Source organism: Anolis sagrei, chromosome 3 (genome assembly GCF_037176765.1).
Source record: "Anolis sagrei isolate rAnoSag1 chromosome 3, rAnoSag1.mat, whole genome shotgun sequence".
NCBI lineage: Eukaryota > Metazoa > Chordata > Lepidosauria > Squamata > Dactyloidae > Anolis > Anolis sagrei.
Genome location: NC_090023.1, coordinates 199,243,784 through 199,270,942, shown reverse-complemented (window position 1 = coordinate 199,270,942; position 27,159 = coordinate 199,243,784). Strand labels below are relative to the sequence as shown.

At 42.6% G+C, this 27,159-nt stretch overlaps 1 protein-coding gene across 1 annotated transcript; it reads left to right on the top strand.

The window, feature by feature from the left end:
• The first annotated feature begins 9,285 nt into the window (after positions 1-9,285).
• Positions 9,286-20,816, top strand: HMX2 (H6 family homeobox 2). Its single transcript, XM_067466327.1, has 2 exons — positions 9,286-9,730; positions 20,063-20,816. The coding sequence occupies exons 1-2, from the start codon at positions 9,436-9,438 to the stop codon at positions 20,662-20,664; spliced, it is 897 nt and encodes a 298-aa protein (XP_067322428.1). The 5' UTR covers positions 9,286-9,435; the 3' UTR covers positions 20,665-20,816.
• The last annotated feature ends 6,343 nt before the right edge of the window (positions 20,817-27,159 follow it).

Sequence of the window (27,159 nt, the reverse complement as noted above, 5' to 3'; positions counted from 1 at the left end):
GCGGGGTCTTTCCGGGTTAATGAGCTGACATCATGATTAAAGCTGACCATTTGTAATGTGTCTGGAGCCTGTTGAAAAGCCCGGGAAAGGTTAATGCGGGGGGAAAGCGGGGCCGCACCTGCCGGGCGCGAGAGGAGGGGGCGGGGCCGGCCCGCGCGCCCCAATCAATTAGCCCCCTTTAATGAGCCCCTTCTCCGGCTGGGGAGGTGAATGATCATCTCGCCGCCCCTAATTATTTTATAAGCACTCCATTCAGCGCAATGTGCCGGGCCCTGGCGTCGAGGGAAGTGGGCGGCGGCGGCGGCAAGCTTGGAGTTAATGAAAATGTCATCGGAGGGCGTCTTGACATTTGTCTGTATCGATCCGGATCTCTCTCCTTCTTTAATCTCTCATTATGTATTCGGATGGTCAGTGGGAGGGGGGAGGGAGGGATAATAACCTCATTAGAAGAGCCCATCTGCTCTCCCAATACAATGGAATCCTGGGAGTTGCAGTTTTACAAAGCCCTTTAGTCTCCTCTATGGAAGATTGGCCGTTCCTCACCAGAATACATCTTCCAATGCGCCTTCTACACTGCCATTTAAAATCCGGATTATCAAATGAGTCTACACTGCCACATAATTCGGTTCAAAATAATCTGGACTTCAGTTGACAGAGTAGAAGGAGCCTTAGAGGCCTTCCCCACAGCTACGAGTCTACACTTTCACATAATCCGGTTCATATAAAATCCGGATTATCGGATGAGTCTACACTGCCACATAATCCGGTTCAAAACAGATACTCTGGATTTTCAATTGGCAGTGTAGAAGGGGCCTTAGAGGCCTTCCCCACAGCTATGAGGTTACATTTCCATATAATCCGGTTCATATAAAATCCGGATTATTGGATGAGTCTCCACTGCCATATGATCCGGTTCAAAACATCTAATCTGGATTTCAATTGGCAGTGTAGAAGGGGCCTTAGAGGCCTTCCCCACATCTATGAGTCTACACTTCCATATAATCCGGTTCATATAAAATCCGGGTTATTGGATGAGTCTACGCTGCCATATAATCCGATTCAAAATTGATAATCTGAATTTATATTGTCATTATAGAAGGAGCCTTAGAGGCCTTCCACACACCTATGAGTCTACACACTGACATATAATCCGGTTCAAAACAGATAATCTGGATTTATATTGTCAATGTAGAAGGAGCCTTAGAGGCCTGCTACGCACCTATGTGTCTAAACTTACATATAATCCGGTTCAAACAGATAATCTGAATTTCAAATGGCAGTGTAGAAGGGGCCTTAGAGGCCTTTCCATAGCTATGACTCTACACTGCTATATAATCTGGTTCAAAACAGATAATCTGGATGTTAATTGGCAGTGTAGAAGGGGCCTTAGAGGCCTTCCCCACAACCATGAGTCTACACTGCCACATAATCCAGTTCAAAACAGATAACCTGGATTTTAATTGGCAGTGTAGAAGGGTCTTTAGAGGCCTTCCCCACAGCTATGAGTCTAGACTGCCACATAATCCAGTTCAAAACAGATAATCTGAATTTTATTTGGCAGTGTAGAAGGGCCCTTAGGGCCCTTCCACACAGCCATATAACGCAGAATACCAAGGCAGATAGTCCACAATATCTGCTTCGAACTGGGTTATCTGAGTCCACACAGCCATATAATCCAGTTCAACTTTAATTGGGATTTTATACAGCTGTGTGGAAGGGACATCAGTGAGGCAGAAGAACAAAGACCTTGTTGAACTACAACTCCCAGATTTCCATAACATTGAGCCATGGCAGTTGGATTCATGTCAAACTGCATTCATTCTATAGTGTAGAGGAGGCCCATGATCCAGTTTCTGAGTCCAGTGCTTTGAACTGGATTCCCTGGCAGCATAATCTCATATAATCCAGTTCAAAGCAGATAACCCAAATTCAGAAAATAAATGATGTGGCACTGAGAAGTCTCTGACAGCTATTCCTCAGGCCCCTTCTACACTACCATATAACATTCAGATTATCTGATTTGAACTGGATTATCTGTTCTGATCATCTGAATTGTATGGCAGTGTCATTTCCTACTTGTAAACCCTGCTGAAATGAAGGCTGGCCTAAAGGAAACAGAATGTGAGTCCAAGGCATTATAATGATGAGCATAGGTCTGAGGGCATCTACACCAGGAATGGGTAAACTTCCATTTTGGATTTCAATTCCCACAATTTGGCTGTTAGGAATTGTGGGAGCTGAAGTCCCAAAGTTTGCCCATTCCTGATGTACATCATAACATGAATGCAGTTTGACATCATTTCTATGGCCATGGTACCGTGCTATGGAAACATGGGAGTTGTAGTTTTGAAAAGATATTTCGCCTTCTCTCTTGGTGCCTCACCAAACTACAACTCCCATGATTCCATAGCATTGAGCCAGGGCAGTTAAAATAGTGTCAAGCTTCCTTTAGCTGAATCACTTGAGTGTGGGAGAGGAAAAGGTGACTTTATTGTATTTCATTCTATGTATCATGTTGGATATTAGTGTTTTAATGCAACTGAGATTATGATATAATGACTTTCAAATTATAGGAAAGGAGATTCCACTTGAACTTTAGGAAGAACTTCCTGACTGTAAGAGCTGTTCAACAGTGGAACGCACTGCCTCAGGGCTATTTTGATTATGCTTTTTCTGCATGGCAGGAAGTTGGTTTAGAGCAGGGGTCCTCAAACTTTTTAAACAGAGGGCCAGGTCACAGTCCCTCTAACTGTTGAAGGGCCGGATTATAATTTGAAAAAAAACATGCACACTGCACATATCTTATTTGTAGTGCAAAAACACTTAAAAACAATACAATAATTAAAATGAAGAACAATTTTTTAAAAATATAAACTTATTAGTGTTTTAATGGGAAGTGTGGGCCTGCTTTTGGCTGATGAAATAAGATTGTGGTTGTAATTGTTGTTGTTGTGTGCTTTCAAGTCATTTCAGACTCAGGTTGACCCTGAAAAAGGGCTGGGTAAATTACCTTAGAGGGTTGTATCTGTCCCTCAGGCCTTAGTTTGAGAGCCCCTGGTTTAGAGGGCCCATATGGTCTCTTCCAACTCTATGGCTCTATGAAGGGCCCTTCCACACAGTCACATAACCCAGAATATCAAGGCAGGAAATCCCACAGTGTCTGCTTTGAACTGGAGTATATGACATTGTGGACTCAGAGTATCTTCAAAGTAGATATTGTGTGATTTCCTGCCTTGATACTCTGGATTATATAGCTATGTGGAAGGGCCCTAAGACTAATATCACCCCAAACTCTTAAGAGGTGCAGCTTTGGAGACATAATCAGATATACCTTGGTCTGAGAAAGAAACTTTATTTGGGGGGGGGGGGGCTAAAACAGAGAACTGGAGCTCCCAGTGGTTCCTCTAAAATGAAGGAATCCTGAGCCCTGACAGTACATTTGCTTTTATAGTTTCACAGGGCTGTCTGATCGAGTTTGGTTTGATTCCATCTTTGGTGGAGTTCAGAATGCTCTTCGATTGGAGGTGAACTATAAATCCCAGCAACAACAACTCCCAAATGACAAAATCAAACCCCACCAGTATTTAAATGTGGGCGTATCAGGTACTTGTGCCAAGTTTGGTCCAGTGAATGAAAATACATCCTGCATATTTACATTACAATTCATAACAGTATCAAAAATTACAGTTATGAATTAGCAAGGAAAATAATTATATGGTGGTGGGGGGGTGTCACCACAACATGAGGAACTATATTAAGGGGTCAAGGCATTAGGAAGGTTGAGAACCACTGCTCTAGTGTGATGAAGTTATAGGTATAAGGCTAGTGCTGAAGCCAGTGGTGCAGTGGAGGGCCCAGTTTATCAAGACCATCTGTGGCCCCTTCTACACTGCTATATAATCCAGATTATCAAAGTGGATAATTCACATTCTCTGCTTTGAACTGGATTATATGAGTCTAAATTGCCATATAATTCAAAGCAGATAATCTGGTTTTTATATGGCAGTGTAGATGGGGCCTCAGTCTATAGCAGTGGTTCTCAACCTTCCTAATGTAATGACCCTTGAATGCAGTTCCCCATGTTGTGGTGACCCCCAACTATAAAATTATTTTTGTTGCTACTTCATAACTGCAATTTTGCAACAGTTATTAATCATAATATAAATATCTGATATACAGGATGCATTTTATTCACTGGACCAAATATGACACAAATACCCCATATTTCCAAATTTGAATACTGTGGTGTTGGGGGGGGGATTGATTTTGTCATTTGGAAGTTGTAGTTGCTGGGTTTTGAGGTTTACCTACAATCAAAGAGCATTCTGAACTCCACCAATGATGGAATTGAACCAAATTTGGCACACAGAACTCCCATGACCAACAGAAAACACTAGAAGGGTTTGGTGGGGATTGACCTTGAGATTTGAAGTTGTAGTCCACCATCATCCAGAGACCACTGTGGACTCAAATAATGATGGATCTGGACCAAACTTGTCATGAATACTCAATCTACCCAAATGTGAACACTAGTGGAGTTTGGATAAAACAGCCCTTGATATTTGGGTGTTGAGGTTGCTGGGAGTTATAGTTCACCTACAACCAAGAGCATTCTGAAAACTCCCCCAATGATAGAATTGGGCCAAACTTCCCAGACAGAACCCTCATGACCAACAGAAAAGACTGTGTTTTCTGATGGTCTTTGGTGACCCCTCTGACACTCCCTTGCGACCCCCCCCCCAGGGGTCCCCAGGGATGCCGACCCTCAGGTTGAGAGCTATAAGGCTAGTGCTGAAGCCAGTGTTGCAGTGGAGGGCCCAGTTTATCAAAGCCATCTGTGGCCCTTCTACACTGCCATATAATCCAGATTACCAAAGCAGATAATCCACATTCTCTGCTTTGAACTGGATTATATGAGTCTAAATTGCCATATAATCCAGTTCAAAGCAGATAAACTGGATTTTGTATGGCAGTGTAGATGGGGCCTCAGTCTACAGAGTGCTCACACACCTCTACACTCTACAATCAGTGCCAGTTGACAGTGCCATGCCTCAGTGTTATGGAATAGTGGGATTTGTAGCCTCACAAGCCTTCCCTGTCAAGGATTGTGGGTGCATCGCCAAACTGCAACCCCCCCCCCCCCCCAGGGCTCCATAGCATTGAGTGGTGCCAAACTGCAATAATTCTGCAGTGTAAATGGACCCGAAAATCCTCTCCATACAATCCCCTCTCCTTCCAGAGATCTAAGATGCTCAGGCCAGATAGCAATGCAAGCGTTGGCAAAGGAGGTCTGCCACTCTTTCCAACAAAAGCCCAAATCATTGCGTATTGTTCAAAGACAAACCCTCCTCCTTTCTCCTCCTCCTCCTCACCGTCGGGATGGATGACATCCCTGGGGAGAGATTAGAGGGCTTCCTTGTCGCATTTTTGGGACGAGGAAGGCATTTCTCAGGTCGGACCTGGCGCCAGAGTGCTTGAAAGGGGGAGAAGGGGGGCCCTTTCATTTCTCCTGCAAAGTCCCCATCCCCAGATCCTGAATAAACAGAGCCTCTCCCTCCTTTTCTATTGCATTCTTCCCTCCATCCTTGTCTCTTTCTCCCAAGTGATGCTCAGGAGGAGCTATTCTCTCCAAAGCCCCGAATTGGCTCGGCTTTGCCTTCTTGACTCCCTCCTCTTCTTCTCCCAGTCATTTTCCAGATTGTTTTGTGAAGGGCGAGAGAAAGAAATCTTTCCAAAGAGGAGCATGAGGTCATCCCGAATCAGTGTAGATAGATGTGTAAACTATATTAATTCTACAGCTAGAAACAACCCTAGATTTGGTCCTCAAGTAGCTACATTTGAAAACATTTTCTGCTCCTGCTTTGAAAGTGCTATTTCCTGTTTCTTTATGCTGTACTTACTACGAAAGTTGTTGTTATACTCTGGAAACATTGTTTTTGTGGCTGGCACAAATTAGGTTGGAATGGGTTTGGCAATGATCCAGAAGCATTCTCTCCGGACGTTTCACCTGCATGTATGGCAGGGCATCCTCAGAGGTTTTGAGGTGTGTTAGAAACTAGGCAAGTGAGGTTTATATATCTGTGGAAAGTCCAGGGTGAGACTCCTGTCTGTTGGAGGCAAGTGTGGATGTTGCAATTGATCACTTTGATTAGCATCGAATGGCCTTGCAGCTTCAAAGCCTGGATGGTTGCTGCCTGAGAGAATCCTTTGTTGGGAAGTGTTAGCTGGCCCTGATTGATTCATGTCCAGAATTTTTCAGTTTTCTGAGGTTGAATGGACTTGCAGCGTCAAAGCCTGGCTTTGAATAGTAGTAGTAGTAGTAGTAGTAGTAGTAGTTGGACTAGATGGTCCACGAGGTCTCTTCCAACTCAATGATTCTATTATTCTTGTCTGTTGCAGGCAAGTATGAATGTTGCAACTGGCCACCTTGATTAGCGTTGAATGGCCTCGTAGCTTCAAAGCCTGGCTGCTTCCTGCCTGGGGGAATTCTTTATTGGGAGGTGATTAGCTGGCCCTGATTGATTCATGCCTGGAATTCCTGTTTTCTGTGGTTGGATTGGTTAAGGCTCTAGGAGATATCCATTGAAGAATTATAGGTAAATGTACTATAGCAAGATGTCCCTCAAAAAGTTTTGGGCAGTTTAATAAACTTGTTTTGTCCCCATGTTTTGATGATAGAGCCTATTTGGAAATGACATTTATAACCCAGGAACCAAATCGTGTTACATAGTGTTAGACATGGAAGGTGGAGGTGTATGGCCATGTTTTAGAAGAGATGGGATTTTAACTGATTTTTTTTCAAATACTGTTTTATATTTATTTCTAGTTTAATGTTTGAATATTTGTATTTTAAATTATTTTTAAAATTGATTTGGATCAAACCGCTTTGAGGAGCCTTCCACACAGCCATATAACCCAGAATATCAAGACAGATAATCCACAATATCTACTTTGAACTGGGTTATCTGAGTCCACGCTGCCATATAATCCAGTTCAGTGTGGATTTTACGGCGGTGTGGAAGGGTTCTGAGGCCCCATATAAAATACAGCTGGATAAAAGCTGGGAAATAATAATGGTGATGATAATAATAATAATAATAATAATAATCACCATAATCATTTATGTTCCACCCTATCTCCACAGAGGACTCGGGGTATAAATAAATATTATAATAATGCAATAATAATAATAATAATAATAATAATAATAATAATAATAATATAGGGAAGGAGAGGGGCTCCAACTTCCATCGGGAGCATCTATTTGATTTCCTCCTACTAGAATGTGCTAATAATAATAATAATAATAATAATAATAATAATAATAATAATATAATAAACCAGGCACAGATTAACACCTCCCAGCAACAGATTTTCCCAGACTCAGGCAGGCCTTCAAATGCTAATGAAGGTGATCAGCTAAACATTCACACCTAACTGCAGCAGGGAAGAAGAGCTCCTTGCCCCACCCCAGCCATTCCACAGATATATAAACCCATTTTTCCTACTTCCAACAGACCTTCTCAACCTCTGAGGATGCTTGCCATAGATGCAGGCGAAACGTCAGGAGAAATGCCTCTAGAACATGGCTCTATAGCCCGAAAAAACCCACAAGAACCTAATAATAATAATAATAATAATAATAATAATAATAATGTTTACAGGATAGGAGGATTTAAAGACAGAACTGCAAAGATTCTGGCACAAGCCAGTAAAGGTGGCCCCAGTTATAATCGGCACTTTGGGCACTGCTGGGTGCAGTGCCCAAAGACCTTGGCCAGCACTTAAAAACAATCACTGACCATCTATGGCAGGCATCTTCAGAGGTTGTGAGGTCTGTTGGAAACGATGCAAGTGAGGTTTATATATCTGTGGAATGTCCATAGAAGCATTACATTACACCTCCCACTAGAGCTGACCATAGTTCCCAATAATGGAAAGCATATTATACAAAACAGGACTACTGAGCAATCTAATGCAGGATTGTGTTGTCAAAGGCTTTCCTGGCGGGAATCCCTGGGTTGCTGTGAGTTTTCCAGGCTGTGTGGCCCTGATCCAGAAGCATTCTCTCCTGACGTTTTGCCCACATCTATGGCAGGCATCCTCAGAGGTTGAGGGGTCTGTTGGAAATTAGGAGAGTGATGTTTATATATATGTGGAATGTCCAGGGTGGGAGAAAGAACTCATGCCTGTTGGAGGCAAGAGTGAATGTTGCAACTGACTACTTTGATTAGCATTCAATGGACTTGCAGCTTCAAAGCGTGGCTTTGAATAGTAGTAGTAGTAGTAGTAGTAGTTGGACTGGACGGCCCACGAGGTCTCTTCCAACTCAAGGATTCTATGATTTTTGTCTTTTGCAGGCAAATATGAATATTGCAATTGGCCACCTTGATTAGCATTGAGTGGCCTTGCAGCTTCAAAACCTGGCTGGTTGCTGCCTGAGAGAATCCTTTGTTGGGAAGTGTTAGCTGTCCCTGACTGATTCATGCCTGAATGTTGCAATTGGCCACCTTGATTAGCATTAAATGCCCTTGCCCCATCAAAATCTGGCTAGTTGTTGCCTGAGAGAATAAGTATATATATATATAGAGAGAGAGAGAGAGAGAATTGGGGCATGTTAGCTGGCCCTGATTGATACATGGGAAGTGTTAGCTGGCCCTGATTGATTGATTCATGCCTGAATGGTGCAATTGGCCACCTTGATCGGCATTTGATGGCCTTGCAGCTTCAAAACCTGGCTGGTTGCTGCCTGAGAAAATCCTTTGTTGGAAAGTCTGAGCTGTCCCTGATTGATTTATGCCTGAATGTTGCAATAGGCCACCTTGATTAGCATTAAATGCCCTTGCCCCATCAAAATCTGGTTAGTTGCTGCCTGAGAGAATAAGTATATATATAGAGAGAGAGAGAGAGAGAAAGAGAGAGAGAGAGAGAGGGAGAGAGTTGGGACGTGTTAGCTGGCCCTGATTGATTCATGCCTGAATGATGCAATTAGCCACCTTGGTTAGCATTGAATGGCCTTGCAGCTTCAAAGCCTGGCTTTGAATAGTAGTAGTAGTGCGAGGAATAGGTTTCCACTCCAGACAAAAATCCATGCATTTCAACGCGTTGTGTTTTGGAGTGAAAGGGCGGAGGGGGGAAAGAAATATTCTGTGGGGCGTCCTAGAATTTTGAAACTTTCCGGGCCTGCGGGTCGGCTCGTGATTGGCCAAGGCGGGCCCTCCATGCAAATGAGGCCCCGCCGCCGCTGCCGCCGGGAGATCAATAGAGACCTGAACGGGAAAGGAGCATGCAGTCGGGCTCGGGCGGCTCAGGGGAAAGCTGCCCCAAACGCCCCTCGCCGTCGCCCCCCTTTTTGTCCTCCTTCCCGACCCGTTCTAAACCCTCCGCCGCTCTTCTCTTCTTCCTCCTCCTCCTCCCCTTTCTTATGAGCCCAGGATGAGCAACAAAGAGGAGCCGAGCAAGGGTTGCCCACCCGCCGCCGTCACCACCACCAGCACCACCACCACCCCGATTTCCAGCTTCACCATCCAGTCCATCCTGGGCAACAGCAAGAGCGGCGGACCCACTTCGGAAGGAGCCTCCGTCTCGTCGTGGCCCGGCAGGAAAAGGAGCCTCTCCGTCTCCTCCGAGGAAGAGGAGCCCGACGAGGGATGGAAGCCCCCCGCCTGCTTCTGCGGCCCCAAAGAAGCCCCCCACAAGCGGCAGACCCTCGCCGCCTTCACCTGTCTCGGTAAGCAAGGCAAAGGGGTGGAGTGGCCAACGAGACCTGGGTCTACACTTCCTTTAAACAGCATCACTTGCCCAGGGCAGAATGAAGCTTGAGCTACACTCTACCATAGAGCCAACCTTTGCCTCTTTGGGTGGTTGTAGTTTTTTTCAGGCTGTAGAATATGTTCTAGTAGCATTCTCTCCTGACGTTTCGCCTGCATCTCTGGCAAGCATCCTCAGAGGTTGTGAGGTTCTCTGAGGACCTGCATCTCTGGCAAACATCCTCTGAGGACCTCACAACCTTTGAGGATGCTTGCCAGAGATGCAGGCGAAACGTCAGGAGAGAATGCTACTAGAACATAGTCGTACAGCCCGAAAAAACTACAACCACCTAGTGATTCCGGCCATGAAAGCCTTCGACAATACTTTGGTCCTGGAAAAAAAAAACCGTTCCTCTTGGAAGCCAGTTTTCTAAAAGTAAGGTCACACCAAGACTCAATGCCGTTTCCAACCCAATTCCGGTATCACAAATCCCACGAAGAGATTCCTTTTGGGGGAGTTGGCTTTTCTGGGCGCCCGCAGTTGGAAGCTAAGTTTTAAAACGTGTTAAACGGACAGTGTAGACACCGTTTTGTTTCGTTTTTGTTTTTAAATGACAGCTCGGCTGAGAATTAAGTTTCAGACACGGGTGGGAAGCCCGGGAAAGGTGTTTCTGTCATGCAGAGGTGTAAAATTTAAAAGGCACGTGTCGTTTTTATGGGTTTTAAAAATGCTTTTAATTCTTATCCATATTACTGGGAAGAGGAGGCTGAATGTAGCCAACCATTCAAAGGAAATGAGGGGAAACGTTTTTGGAATATATATATATATATATATATATATATATAATATGTTATGTATGAAGGTGTGTGTGTGTGTGTCTATATATATATATATATATATATATATATAATATTACATATATTGCATATATATTATTTATATTATATGTTTATGTATATATATCCATACACACATATATAGTTATTGCTAATATTATATTATATTATATAATATATTACATACATTTTATATTTATATTATTTATGTATATTATATGTATATATATATAATATATTTATGTGATGCATAGATATACATACACACATATATAGTTATTACTATAATTTATATATCTCATATAACACACATATACACACATACATATAGGTATTTGTTTTTATTTGCCTCTTCTTTGTTTTCTAGAGGTATCACTTTCTCATTCTTATAGATAAGCCTGACCTGTCCTCCGAACGTTACATAAAAAGGGAAAGAAAACTTTTTATTGCCGCTATGATCGGCTAAAAAAAAAACAAAACCTCTGACAGGTTCGACATATAGATATTTCTGTATATATTCAACAAATTATCTCTAGCGACAGAGATCCACCAGAATGAACAAGTGAGATCTCCTGAAAGAAAGGGAAAGGCAAGATATACATACATACTGACCTGTATTTTTACAAAAATATGCACAAGTACTAGGTCAGTGTGTATGTGTATGTATGTACATATATATGTATATGTGTGCTCATTTATATAGAGACACACACACATATATGTGTGTGTATGTATATATGTGTGTGTGTGTGTGTATGTGTGTATATATATATATATATATTTATATATATCTCCAATATACTTTCTACTCCTTGTTTGTTTGTGTTTACCTTTCTCAGATTTAATCCTAGATATAGATATGATAAATCGTTTGTGTATGTATGTGTATATGTATGTATGTGTGTATATATATATATGTCTCTCTGTGTGTATATATATAGTATGTGTGTATATAGATAGTGAGTGAGAGAGTCTATGTGTATGTGTGTGTGTGTGTATATATATATATATCCAATATACTTTCTACTCCTTGTTTGTTTGCGTTTACCTTTCTCAGATATAATCCTAGATATAGCTATAGATATAAAATTTGTGTATGTATGTGTGTATATATGTAAAGTAACTGTGTATCTGTATATATATACATAGAGTCTGCGTTTATGTATATATGTATATATATGTATATGTATGTGTGTAATATATATATATATATATATATATATATATATATATATATATATGCCCTCCCCTGCCACGGGTTGCTGTGGCCCAGTCTGTGTATATGTGTTTTGTGTGTGTATATATATATCTGTGTGTTTGCATGTATATATATGTGTGTGGTTTTGCGCATACCTTGTAATGTGTGGGGTTTGGGTTTTTTTTTTTTTTTTTTTTTTGCTTTTTAAGTCTTATCTGCTGTGGGTTTTTTTAGTATTTTTGAGTATTTTAGTATTTTTTTTAGTATTTTTTATGAGTGATGGTCTCTCCTTGGCCTGATAGGTGTCTTGTGTCCAAACTTGGTGTCAATTCCTCCAGTTGTTTTTGAGTTATGCTAATCCCACAAACGAACATTACATTTGTATTTATATAGATTGTGCGTGTGTCTATATCTATGGCATTATATCTGAGACACATAAATAAATACCAACAAACAAACCATAGAGTAGAAAAGCATCTTGGAAAGATCTGACCCTAGTTAACTTGTGCGTTTTTAAACCCCGGAATTAAGTTGAATAGAATCGCATGACAACTACATTTTCTCCCATGGAAAGTATGCTTAAAAGTATCGGTTTGGAGAGAGAACCCTTCCCAGAGAGCCAACCCCATGAGCCACAACGGGGCGAAAGGCGAGGACCTGAATCCTGACCCATCCTAGCACTTTGTGGTTAGAATTCCAAGGCAGGATTGTATACAGAATCACTTCCTCTTCTTCAGGGCAACTCGGAGTGAAAAAGCAACAACGAGAGTGAATTCGAGTTACTAGAAGAGAGGGTTTATTTTATTTTTCAAAGACAGGAATGGATTTGATCTATATATATACACACACATACCCGCAGATCACAGAGGATGGTTTAAGCACACACGGACTGGAATAGATGTTTATTTCCCTGCTATTTGGGGCTGCCAAATAATGCAGTTGGAGCTGCATTCTGTGGATAATATATCCTTTGACCATATGATGCAGCCGACATGGTAATGTCGGCTGCATCATATGGTCAAAGGATATATTACCCACAGACTGCAGCTCAAACTGTATTATTTGGTAATGTAGATCCAGGCAGTGTACATCCAAGGCGTGGGTGGTGTTTATATGAGGCTAGCACTGAGCTGGTGCCAGGATCCACAGCATCCGCGGCTTCATTGGGTTTTTATCCCGCTATTGATTTGGCAATGCGGTTTACACCTACACGTATGTTACTGGCTCTATTGGGGAGCATCCGGACTTGGCTTATCCCAGTTTCAAGCTTAACCTAGTTCCTGGCGCTGATCTAAGCACCATGCAATTCAAAGTACATTGTATTGTCAATATAGATGTTTATGTTTTCAAGCTGCCTTCTCTCCACATTTAGTAGTAAGTGTAGATGTGTCTGTGGTCATTCTTCACAGAGGATGGATAAGCATAGGGTTGGTTCTATCAACTCTACCTAGACCCAGCCTAGGAGAACTATTTTCTTGCAAAGTCGTTTGTTTTGGGGACTTGGTTTATCATTATTCCAGGCTGGCGTGAAAAAAGAGCACTCAGAAGTTGTGGCTATGTTTTTTCCCCCTATTCTTTTCCATTATTTTCATCTATACACTGACTACTCAATGCAGTTTCAAACCTGTGTTCGCTGTGCTGTCCTAGTATACGATAGGGAGAGCGCGGATGAGCTCCCTCTGTCGGCTCCAGCTCCCCATGTGGGACATGAGAGAAGCCTCCCACAAGAATGGTAGGTTAAGGTAAAGGTTTTCCCCTGACATGAAGTCCAGTCGTGTCCGACTCTGGGGTGGTGGTGCTCATCTCCATTTCTAAGCCGAAGAGGAGCCGGCGTTGTCCGTAGATACCTCCAAGGTCATGTGGCCGGCATGACTAGGAAATCCTGGAACCCAGTTTGAGGGATGACACAAAGCACAGAGCACTGATGCTCATTCAGGGCCGACTCTGGGGTCGTGGCGCTCATATCCATTTCTAAGCAGAAGAGGAGCCGGCGTTGTCTGTAGACACCTCCAAGGTCATGTGGCCGGCATAACTAGGAAATCCTAGAACCCAGTTTGAGGGATGACACAAAGCACAGGTGCTCATTCAGGGCTTCCTTTTCGCACATTTTTGGTGGGGGTTTGTTATCTGGCCGCTTGCCCTTCAACTGCTTTAAATGGACAGTGTAAACTTGGAGAACTATTTTCCTGCGAAATAGTTTGTTATGAGAGCTGATGGTTTTTTTCCAGGATGTGAGTGGCGTGGAGGATGGGCGGCCAAGCATAGGAAAACTATGCCCCGACTTGAGAAACTGCAAGTCGCTTCTGGTGTGAGAGAATTAACCATCTGCAAGGACGTTAATGTTTTATCATCCTTGTAAATGTGAATAGATCAATAGGTACCGATCCAGCGGGAAGTTAATGGCGCTCCATGCAGTCATGCCGGCCACATGACCTTGGAGGTGTCTACGGACAACGCCGGCTCCTCTTCGGCTTAGAAATGGGAGATGAGCACCACACCCCAGAGTCGGACACGACTGGACTCATGTCAGGGGAAAACCTTTACCTTTACCTACCCTCCTTGTAGGAGGCTTCTCTCATGTCCCCGCATGGGGAGCTGGAGCTGACAGCTCCCCATGCTCATCCGCACTCTCCCCGGATTCGAACTTCCGACCTGTTGGTCTTCAGTCCTGCCGGCACAAGGGTTTAATCCATTGCTTCTATTTCCCTACAAATATTGGGCTTGGTTTATGTTTTTTTTCCACCAAGGAGTGGAGAGTAAATAAACCTAGGAGGAGTATTTTCCTGCAAAGTAGTTTGTGATGAGAGAGTTTTATTTTTTTCCCCTCAGAAAGTAAAGGATAGTGAAGCCAAGGAGAACTATTTCCCTGCAAAGCAGTTGCTTTAGGATTTTTGGGTAGGCTAGAGAAGGGACCCTCCCTAGTTGCAGTTATTCTTCTCTGGATTTAGGACAAAATAGGCTGGTTAATGTGATTATTGATATATATGAGGCCTCTTCCTTGGACCCTGAAGGAGGTAGGCCTGGTTGGCCTACATTGCCTGCTTTGATAATGTAGATTTTAATGGCAGTAAAGCCAGGGCCCGAGTCTACACTGTCATACAATCCAGTTCAAATATAATCTGGATTTTATATGGTAGTGTAGAAGGGACCTTAGTCTGGATCTGCACTTGAAAAATGTTCTGTTCCTGTTTTGAAAGTGTTACTTCCTGTTTAATTGTGCTGTACTTACTTTGAAAGTAGTTGTCATTTTTTTGAATGAATGTGCAGACTAAAAAAACCCCAAAATTTTGCAGCTTAATAAAATTTGCCCATTTTTTAAAAATTGATAGAACTAATTCAGAAATTACATGTTACATGTTACATAGTGTAAATAATTTGCAGACTCCCTTGATTAAGGCTGAATGTACACAGCCCTGTATTCCAGATCTGATCTGATTTGATCTGGATTATATGAGTTTCCATTTCCAGATAATCTGGGATAAAGAAATAATCTGGGATCAGATCCTGGGCTATAGGGCAGTGTAGATCCAGCCTGAGGCCCCTTCTACACTGCTTTATAAAATCCAGATTATCTTTGAACTGGATTATATGACAGTGTAGACTCAGGCCCTGACTTTACTGACATGAAAATCCATATTATCAAAGCAGACAATCCATATTGTATTATATGAGTCTACACTGCCATACACAATCCAGATGATATGGATTTTGTATGGCAGTGTGGTAGAGGCCTCAGATAATCCAGTTCTAAACAAATCTTGTGGATTATGTGTTTTGGTAATGTGGATGATATGAAGGTGTAGAGTGGCCTCTGTTATCATGGAAGACCTTTGGGAAACTGCAGCTCCAAAGGGCTACCACATCTGCACAGTGAATTTATTTTTATTTTGTTATTATTTATTTACATCATTTATATACTGTAAATTGGTGGCCCTCTCCCCTCTTAGGAAGAACTTTTATAATTCCAGCTGCTTTAAGAAATCTCAGAGCATTCTTGAGGATCCATCTCACTCAGCATATATATTTTTTGAATTATTGCCATCTTGGTTTCACACTGATCTGGCATTGGGGGCTGTGTGTGTGAGGGGGGGGGGGTGCCTCTGATTTAAGGGGTTGTATATCTGATTTAATAAACTAGATTATGATAATCTATATTCTCTTCTATGAATATTGTTGTGATTTCTAGACTAATAATGTCAGGGAGGAAGAATTTGCACTTCTGCCTAATGGAATAGTGTCCAGTTCCCCATTGTGGAGAATATCCTTATTGGTTGCAGTCAAAATGTAGGTTATCTGAGTTGATAATCTGGATCATCATCATCATCATCATCATCATCATCATCATCATCAGGCATAACTCCTGTCTGAGTAGGATGGCCTTCCATCTATTTGTGCCTCTTTGAATTCCACAGCACTGTTGGTACAGCTGACCTCCAGTTAAGTGCTCAAAGGCCTTCCACCAACTTTCCCTTTTCAGTTCTTCAGTTGGGAGCAGGTGGTAATGATGGGCATTTGGGAAGCTTATTGCAGGGTTGGGAAGAAAATAGCTTTATAAACAAACATCTGGGGCCCCTTCCACACAGCTCAATAAAATTCCACATTTTCTGCTTTCAACTGGATTATATTCCAGTTTAAAATAGAAAAGGTGGGATTTTATTCAGCTGTGTGAAAGGGGCCCAAGAGGCCAAGCTTTTCTTATGCTTTTTCAAGGGTGTTTAGAGTGACTTGTATGTCTTCTGAATGAGCATAAATCACATTCTCATCAGCATATTAGAGTTCTACAAGGATGGGTCCAACTTTTTTTCTTTTTTTCTTTTTCGATTGACTATTTAGAACCATGAATCTGAAACTAAAAGAAAGAGTCCTCGTTGAATTTCTGGCACAAGAAGGTTGTACATCTAAGGAAATCCAAAATCGCTTGAAGAATGTTTATGATTTGGCCCCTTCTGATTTTTTCCTATGTGGTTTCAGATTCAATGACTTGAATGACTTTAAAACAGCTTTAAAATCAGGAGTCACAAATGGTTTTGATGCCTGGGTTACTTACTGATGGCCCTCCAAGTGAATGAATTGATGGTGGATGAATGCTGATGAATGCCTGGAGATGGCTGTGGAGGCCTATTTTTGATCCACATGTTCTTCTGCAGTGAGGATACTGATTTCCAAAGTGGAAGGAGGTCCTGGTCAGGCCTTCCTCTTTGCACAGTTTTTCCCTTTCTCCCTCCATTTGTGCCTCTTGGAATTCTGCAACACTGCTGGTCACAGCTGACCTCCAGCTGGAGTGCTCAAAGGCCATGTCCCAGTTCTTGGTGTAAATGCTACAGTTTTTAAGGTTGGCTTTAAGCCCAGCTTTAAATCTATTTTCTTGTCCACCAACATTATGTTGGTGATGCATGTGTCTTACAATCCATGTTTTGCTTCACAAACAAGCACCTTGGTATCTCAGATGTGGGTGTCCCTGGGAGCTTCTTCTATACTTCTGCAAAGAGTGGCTTGAAGGTCTTCTTCTGAATATGCACAGACAACTTTATCATCAGCATACTGAAGTTCTATAACAGATGGTGTTGTGATCTTGGTTTTGGCTTTCAGTCTGCTGAATTTAAATAGCTTGCCATCTATCGGATAGAAGATTTCCACTCTGGTGGGAAGCTTCCGATGAACAAAATGCCTGGGTTAACCTGTCCAGGAAAGTTCAGGGTATGATCTGCAGCAACTTCTGATGTTATAGGTAAAGGTAAAGGTTTTCCCCTGACATTCAGTCCTGTCTTTTCCGACTCTGGGAGCTGGTGCCATAGACACCTCCAAGGGACACCTCCAAGGACATGTGGCCAGCCTGACTGCATGGAGCACCCTTATCTCCCTGGCAGAACTGTACCTATTGATCTACTCACATTTCAAACTGCTAGGTTAGCAGAAGCTGGGGCTAACAGCGGGAGCTCACGCAGGGATTCGAACAATCCCTGTGGCCCAGTCTGTGCATGTATTTTGTGTGTGTATATATGTGTATGTGTGTATATATTTGTGTAGATGTGTATATATGTGTGTTTGTGTACATGTGCGGCTTTGTGCATGCCTTGTAATGTATTTTTTGTTTTTTGACTTTTTAAGTCTCTTCTGCTGTGTTTTTCAGTGTTTTATGAGTGATGGTCACTCCTTGGCCTGATAGGTGTATTGTGTCCGTATTTGGTGTCAATTCATTCGTCAGTGGTTTTTGAGTTATGTTAATCCCACAAACTAATATTACATTTTTTATTTATATAGATAAGACTAGTTGTCCCCTGCTGTGGCCCACTCTGTTGGTCATCGGGGTTCTGTGTGGGAGTTGTGGCCCAATTCTATTGTTGGTGGGGTTCAGAATGCTCTGTGATTGTAGGTGAACTATAAATCCCAGCAACTACAACTCCCAAATATCAAGATTTTATTTTCCCCCAAACTCCACCAGTGTTCATATTTGGGCATATTGAGTATTCGTGTAGAGCAGTGTTTCTCAAACTTCCTAATGCTGCGGACCCCTTAATACAGTTCCTCATGTCGTGGTGACCCCCAGTCATAACATTATTTTCGTTGGTACTTCATAACTGTCATTTTGCCACTGTTGTGAATAGTCATGTAAATATCTGATATGCAGGATGTGCTTTCTTTCACTGGACCAAATTTGGCACAAATACCCAATATGCCCAAATTTGAATACTGGTGGGGTTGGGGGAGGGGGGAATTGATTTTGTCATTTGGGAGTTGTAGTTGCTGAGATTTATAGTTCACCTACAATCAAAGAGCATTCTGAATTCCACCAACGATGGAATTCAACTAAACTTGGCACACAGGATTCCCACGACCAACAGAAAATACTGGAAGGGTTTAGTGGGCATTGACCTTGAGTTTTAGAGTTGTAGTTCACCTACATTCAGAGAGTACTGTGGACTCAAACAAGGATGGATCCAGACCAAACTTGAAACGGATACTCAATATGCCGAAATGTGAAGACTGATGGAGTTTGGAGAAATAGACCTTGACATTTGGGAGTTGTAGTCACTGGGATTTATAGTTCACCTACAATCAAAGAACATGCTGAACCTCTCCAATGATAAAATAGGGCCAAACTTCCCACACAGAACCTGCATGACCAAGAGGAAAATGTTGTGTTTTCTGATGGTCTTTGGTGACCTCTCTGACACCCCCTCATGACCCCCCTAGGTGCCAGTTCTTGTTTGCAACCATTCAGTTTGTTTCTGCACTGAAAAAACTTCACCAGCTTCAAGCCTATTTGTAAACATAAACATTTAGAAACATAAACAACCCCCTCGCGCCCCCCCCCCCAGTGGTCCCAACCCCCAGGTTGAAAAACGCTGGTGTAGAGTTTGGTCCAGATCCAATGGTTCGTAATGGGAGACCTTTGTGCTAAGTTTGGCCCAATTTCATCATTGGTGGAGTTCAGAATGCTCTTTAATTGTAGGTGAACTATAAATCTCAGCAACTCCAACTCCCAAATGTCAAGATTCTATTTTCCCCCAAACTCCACCAGTGTTCACATTTAGGCATATTGAGTATTCGTGTAGAGTTTGGTCCAGATCCATCATTGTTTGAGTCCACAGTGCTCTCTGGATGTAGGTGAACTACAACTCCCAAACCCAAGGACAATGCCCACCAAACCCTTCCGGTGTTTTCTGCTGATCATGGGAGAACTGTGTGCCAAGTTTGGCCCAATTTCATCATTGGTGGAGTTCAGAATGCTCTTTGATTGTAGGTGAACTATAAATCCCAGCAACTACAACTCCCAAATGACAAAATCAATTCTTTTGAGTGAAGGACATACATTGGGTTGTTAGGTATATTGTGTCCAAATTTGGTGACAATTCGTCCAGTGGTTTTTGAGTTCTGTTAATCCCACAAACGAACATTACATTTTGATAGATAGAGATAGAGATAGAGATAGAGATAGAGATAGAGATAGAGGGAGGGAGATAGAGATAGAGATAGAGGGAGGGAGATAGATATAGAGATAGAGATAGAGATAGAGAGAGATAGAGATAGATAGAGATAGAGGGAGATAGAGATAGAGGGAGGGAGATAGAGATAAGAGGGAGGGAGATAGAGATAGAGAGATAGAGATAGAGATAGAGGGAGGGAGATAGAGAGATAAAGAGATAAAGAGAGAGAGAGATAGAGATAGGGAGGGAGAGGGAGAGAGGGAGAGAGAGAGAGAGAGAGAGAGAGAGAGAGAGAGAGAGAGAGAGAAGATTTGACATTCTGTGTGATCTTCCTTCTGTGTTTTCCTTAGGCTCTGCGAAGGGCGTGGGGGCTTCTCTGCCTCCTTCCTCGGAGCGGGGCCCGTCCTTCCTCTCCTCTGCGGCGCCTCCTCTTCCTCTTCCTCTTCCTCCGCCGGACTTGAAGGAGGAGAAGGAGCGTCCCTTCGCGCCGGCTTCTTCCCCGGCTTCCCCGGCGCTGCTGGCGGCGGAGCGCGGCCCACGCGAGGCTTCCTCGTCCTCCTCGTCGGCCAAGAAGAAGACCCGCACTGTCTTCTCCCGCAGCCAGGTCTACCAGCTGGAGTCCACCTTCGACCTGAAGCGCTACCTGAGCAGCTCGGAGCGGGCCTGCCTGGCCTCCAGCCTCCAGCTGACCGAGACTCAGGTCAAGACCTGGTTCCAGAACCGGCGCAACAAGTGGAAGCGGCAGCTCTCGGCCGAGCTGGAGGCGGCCAACATGGCCCACGCCTCGGCGCAGACGCTGGTGGGCATGCCGCTGGTCTTCCGCGACAACGCCCTCCTCCGGGTGCCCGTGCCCCGCTCCCTCGCCTTCCCGGCGCCCCTCTACTACCCCGGAGGGAGCAGCAGCCTCTCCGCCTTGCCCCTCTACAACCTCTACAACAAGATCGACTACTAGGACTGCCACTACTACTGACTCAGCCCGCGCTTGGACGCCCCCGCTCCAGGATTCCCTGTGGAATCGTCGGCACCGTTCAAGCAGGGCCCCCGCTTTGGACAGACTGGACCCTCCCTTCTCCCCCTTTTAAAGAAATACACTGTGTGTATTCACTCCTGTTATTATATATATTATATTATATTATATGAAATATATATATATAGTATCTATTTTTTGAAAAAATATTTATGGGGAAAAGAAATAAAAGAAACCTTTCTGGGTTGGTTTTGTTGGGGTTCCTTTTTTTGTTTGTTTTTGTTTTCTACTGTCGGCAGAAAGAAATGGACTCGATGACTCTGAACTCGGATAGAGAGGGACCCAAGGAAAAAGCTCAGCCAAAACACAACTTGGGGAAAAATAATAATAATAAAAATCTCCCCCCAAATGCCCGGAGGGTGTCCAGGGAGGGGAAACCCTTCCTATTTTTAAAGTATTTTTATTTCGTTTTTTGGAAGCTTTCTTACTTTTATCCTTCCTTCCTTCCACTCTTCCTCTCTCCCTCTCTTTCTCTCCTTCTTCCCTCCTTTCCTCTTTCCTTCCTCCCTCCCTTCCTCTCTCTCTCCTTCTCTCCTTCCTTCCTTCCTTCCTTCCTTCCTCTTCTTTCCTCCTCCTTTCCTCCTTCTTTCCTTCCACTCTTCCTCCCTCCCTCCCTTTCTCTCCTCCCTCCCTCCTTTCCTCTTTCCTTCCTTCCTTCCTTCCTTCCTTCCTTCCTTCCTTCCTCCTTTCCTCTCTCTCTCCTTCTCTCCTTCCTTCCTTCCTTCCTTCCTTCCTTCCTTCCTTCCTTCCTTCCTCCCTTCCTCCTTCTCTCCTTCCTTCCTTCCGTCCTTCCACTCTTCCTCCCTCCCTCCTTCATTCCACTCTTTCCTCCCTCCCTCTTTCCTTCCTTCCACTCCTAGCCCTTTCCTTTCCTTTTAGCGCTGAATGTTGACTTTTCCGTTGGACAAATGAAACACACACACACCAAAAAGGAGCCTATTTCAGATCTGTACATATTTTTAAATAAAACATAAAATAAAGCATTTTTAAACAGACGTTGGTGGCTTGGGTCGGTTTGCTGGTGTGTTTTCAGTCTGCCTGTCTCTTTCCCCACAACCTTCAAACATGCACACACGCACACTGTGTGTATATATAATGTGCATACACACATGCAACATATGTACACACATGCAACATATGTACACACAGATGTATATACAGTATATAGTATATATATTATGTGTATGCAACATATATGCTATATATACTATATGTATGTATATATAATATATGTATGTATGTATATCGAGTTTATATGTTGTGTGTAGATACACACGCCACATATATACTATATATATATATACACACATATATGTATGCTATATCTACTACACATATATTATACTATATATATATGTATAGTATATATTTTGTATTTGTATATATGTGTAGACACACATATGTGTACATATATACATATATATGTATGTATATAGTGTGTATGTTGTATGTGTATATATACACACATATATGTATACTATATATACACACTATGTATATACTACACATATATACTATATAGAGAAAAAATATAGTACGTATTTTGTATGTGTATATATGTGTAAACATACATATATGTACATATATATGTATGAATATAGTGTGTATATTGTATGTGTACATATACACATATGCAACATATATACTATATATGCATATATACACACATGTATATGCAGTATATAGTATTGTGTGTATATACACAACACACGTATACACATACATGTATGTATATATATTATGTGTATATGTACACATGCAACATATATGCATGCATACATGTATATATTATCTAGCATATATATTGTATGTGTACACATGCAATAATTATATATACTATATATACATACACATATGTATGTATATATATATATGTTGTGTGTATCTATATACGCATACAACATATATATACACACACATACACTGTGTGTGTAAGTGTCTATCGTTTCCCTCACACTCTCCATATATATGCAATGCATATTATATATATTAGACTTTTTGGTGTGAAAAACCTGAACCTTTTCAGCTACTGGCTTTTCCAACCTGAAAATCAGGACGATTAGAAAAGCTTCATCCAAGCAAAGACAAAATTGTGTCAGAGTTGCAGAAAAGGCAATGGAGTGGTGGCCTGAAGAAGCACTGATCAGAAGACAAGGGAAGAATGGAGTCAAAATGCCTACAGTTTAGTCTTTGTGGCCCAAACACGCCTTGACAGAAGGTGAGAGGAATAGAAAGCGAGGAACACACCAAGAGCTGGGAGGAGTCAGGCCCGTTGTGTGTTCACAGCCATTACAGCCTCATTTAGGACATTTTTACACCGAGTTCAATGAGACTTGTCATGGGGCATTTTAACACAGAGTTGAACCCCACTGAATTCCGGGAGACTTCTTCCCAGATTTATTAGGGAAACACAGAATTGAATCCCACTAAACGACTTTATTATGGACCCTTTTTGTAAAACACAGAATTCAAGCCAACTGCATTTAAGAAGATGTATTAGGGGACACTTTTACGCAGAGTCAAACCCCACAGAAATTGGTGAGATTTGCCATATTGTGGGGGCATTCGGAAGTGCTTTCGGAAATGGGCTTCCTTCCTTCAGAGCTGGAGGGGTCGCTTCTGGTAGAGATGCCCGGGTCTCTCGTCAAAGCCCCCCCCCCCCCTTTCCCTTTCTTTTTTTGCTCAAGCCGAGAAAGGTGGCATGACAATCACCAAGCCGGGATTGATCTGCGACTCCCACCTGCGCCGAAAGGAAGAAGTTAATCGTTTAGACACAAAGTAAATACTTCATCAAGTGTTATTTAAATCGCAGGCGCCTTTGCCTGGTTTATCACAGCCACCTGTTCCTTTCTTAATAGGGACAGAGAGGGGCTATTGAAAAGGCAATCAGTTACCGGGAGGAATTACACCCCATATGGTCGGGATGAGGAGTGTGTGTGTGTGTATTAACACAGAAAACACAGAAGCACTGCCTGAATATCAAACAAAAAGTGGGAGCTAGAAACAATATCATACCAAAGCTGACTGGCATAACCTGGGGATCACAACCAGACACAGTGAAGACATCTGCCCTTGTGCTTTGCTACTCTGCTGCTGATACGCATGTCCAGTGTGGAACACATCTCAACGTGCTAAAACAGCAGATGTGGCCCTTAATGAGACATGCCACATTATCACAGAATGGCTACTTTACTTTATTTAGGCAATCCCTTCTTGTCCGAGTAGGATAGTCTTCCAAGATCAGTGTAGGTGATTGTGGAACCCTATTCTTGATCTGCATCTTCTCCAGCAGTGAGGACATTGGTTTCCAGGTGGAAGGCGATCCATGTTTCTCTCTTTCGCCCTCCATTCCTGCCTCTTCAAATTCTGCAGCACTGCTGGTCACAGCTGACCTCCAGCTGGAGTGCTCAAGGGTCATGGCTTCCCAGTTATCAGTGTCAGGGGTCCTCAAACTAAGGCCCGGGGGCCAGATGTGGCCCTCCAAGGGCATTTACCCGGCCCTCACTCAGGGTCAACCTAAGTCTGAAATGACTTGAAAGCACACAACAACAACAACAACAACAACAACAACAACAATCTTATCTCATCAGCCAAAAGCAGGCTCACACTTCCCACTAAAATACGAATACTTTTATATTTGTTAAAATTGTTCTTTGCACTACAAATAAGATGTGTGCAGTGTGCATAGGAATTCATTCATTTTTTTTGTTTCCAAATTATAATCTGGCCCTCCAACAGTTTGAGGGACTGTGACCTGGCCCTCTGTTTAAAAAGTTTGAGGACCCCTGATCAGTGTCTATGCCACAAATTTAAAGATTGGCTTTGAACCCATCTTTAAATCTCTTTTCCTGCCCACCAACATTCCGTTTTCCATTCTTGAGTTTGGAGTAGAGGAACTGCTTTGGGAGATGGTGGTCCCATCCGGAGAGCATCGCTTCAATGCTGGTGGTCTTCCAGCATGCTGACATTTGTCTGCTTGTCTTCCCAAGAGATTTGCAGGATTTTCCCGAGGCAACGCTGATGGCATCATTCCAGGAGATGCATGTGACTCTGTAGACCAGGGGTCCTCAAACTTTTAAAACAGAGGGCCAGGTCACGGTCCCTCAAACTGTTGGAGGGCCGGATTATAATTTGAAAACAACATGAATGAATTCCTATGCACACTGCACATATCTTATTTGTAGTGCAAGAAACACTTAAAAACAATACAATAATTAAAATGAAGAACTATTTTAATAAATATAAATGTATTAGTATTTCAATGGAAAGTGTGAGCCTGCTTTTGGCTGATGAGATAGGATTGTTGTTGTTTTGTACTTTCAAGTAATTTCAAACTTAGGTTGACCTTAAGCGAGGGCTGGCTAAATGACCTTGGAGGGCCGTTTCTGGCCCTTGGGCCTTAGTTTGAGGACCCCTGTTCCAGACCTCTGCTATAGACAGTCCACATTTTGCAGGCATATAGCAGGGTTGGGAGGACAATAGCTTTTTGCTTACCACTATCTCCTCCCCCTTTGAAGATGTAGCAATGGAATCTTTGTGAGGGATGAGGCAACTTCCTCTTTAAATGTATTTTTATTGCCCTGGGTTTGGCCATGTGATCATTCTCCATTGTTGGCTCTCTTTCTGCCTTTGTCTTCCTTCCAGTGAGGACGCATTTTGCCTTTCTCTAGCAAAATGTAGCTGCATGGATACTTTTGATATTTTATCTTTTTAGCTTCCTTAGAAGATGAGCTTAGTAAACTAGTTAGCTCCAAGACCTTTTCTATCTAGAATGGATTTATTTTCTTGAATAAATATTTTGAACCTAAAGTTCTGTTTCTGCAATCCTGTTGAATGGAAGCTTATCCTGGCTCACCACACCAAGTTTCTGCTGGTTATGAAGTGTGCTTCTGGCCCTCCGATATATTTTTTGGTGGAAATACCCCAAGTGAGGGTTATTTTTTTGAGCCTAACAGATTCCCAACAAGTTTGATCTTCCTGAGAAGAGTGAAAAACTTGTTTCAGTTTTTAGTTCTTTTCATTAGTGGTATATATCCACCAAATCTTCTCTTTAATGATATATGTCCACTAGTATTCATGCAAAGCAAATTAGGTTTCTCAGTTGTTAGACCGATATACCTGGTTATGTCTCTGAACTTTTAGGAATAAAGATTAAGCCAATGCACAAAATACATATCAGATTTTCAGAAGTGTTATTTCAGTTGTCCGAAAACATCGACTCTCTCATAAAATATATTGCTTTTAAATCATGCTCTCAAGAGACAAAAATAAGATAGTCTTTGATAAAAATAACATAGTTGGCTTACTTCATGTGTTCAGCATACAGGTACATTGCTTATCAGTTGAAATTTGAAACAGTAAGTTCTCTAAGGCATTCTTTTGTAGTCTCTTCTCTGTATTATCTACAGCATTACTCAAGCAGTCTCATGTCTAATGCATACCAAACACAACCTTAATACAACTGACCAGTGGATCTCAACCTGTGGGTCCCCAGATGTTTTGGCCTTCCACTCCCAGAAATCCTAACAGCTAGTAAACTGGCTGGGATTTCTGGGAGTTGTAAACCAAAATATCTGGAGACCACAGGTTGAGAACCACTGGACTATACAATACTGACTGAATAGTGACTTCTAAAATGGAGTCTCAGTCTGAATAGTTCTGAGTCTGATCACATGGCCTGGAGTCCCTCCCACAACCTCAAACAATATAGAGTTAAGGGAAAACTGCATACTAATCTATATATATAAATTTGTTAGGGGCATCCAACGAGGAAACAAAACTCAAAAACCCCCCAACGAAACTTAACCAAAATTCCCGTGCCCTTAACACAACCCACAAGGTACAAACATATCTACTCAAAATGAAAAACAACACAACAACACACTCACAAAATGGCAAAAGAACAAAACTCAAAAAACTCCCAACAAAACTTAACCAAAATTCCCATGCTCATAACACAACCCACAAGGTACAAACATATCTACTCAAAATGAAAAACAACACAACAACACACTCAAAACGGCAAAAAAACAAAACTCAAAAAAACCCCAACAAAACTTAACCAAAATCCCCATGCCCATAACACAACCCACAAGGTACAAACATATCTACTCAAAATGAAAAACAACACAACAACACACTCACAAAACGGCAAAACAACTGAGCATGCGCATTGGCGCCCAGCCGCAAGTTCCCTGGCGCGCGCACATGGCCTTCCGGCCAACGTTCCCTCTGCGGAAACCATGCCTACTCCAAGCCCCGCCGCGCCGCTTCCCGCACACACACACACCCTGCCGCACACACACACACAACCCACACTCCATCACTCCCCCCGCCGCCGCACACACACACGCAACCCCACACTCCATCACTCCCCCCGCTGCCGCACGCACACACGCAACCCCACGCTCCATCACTCCC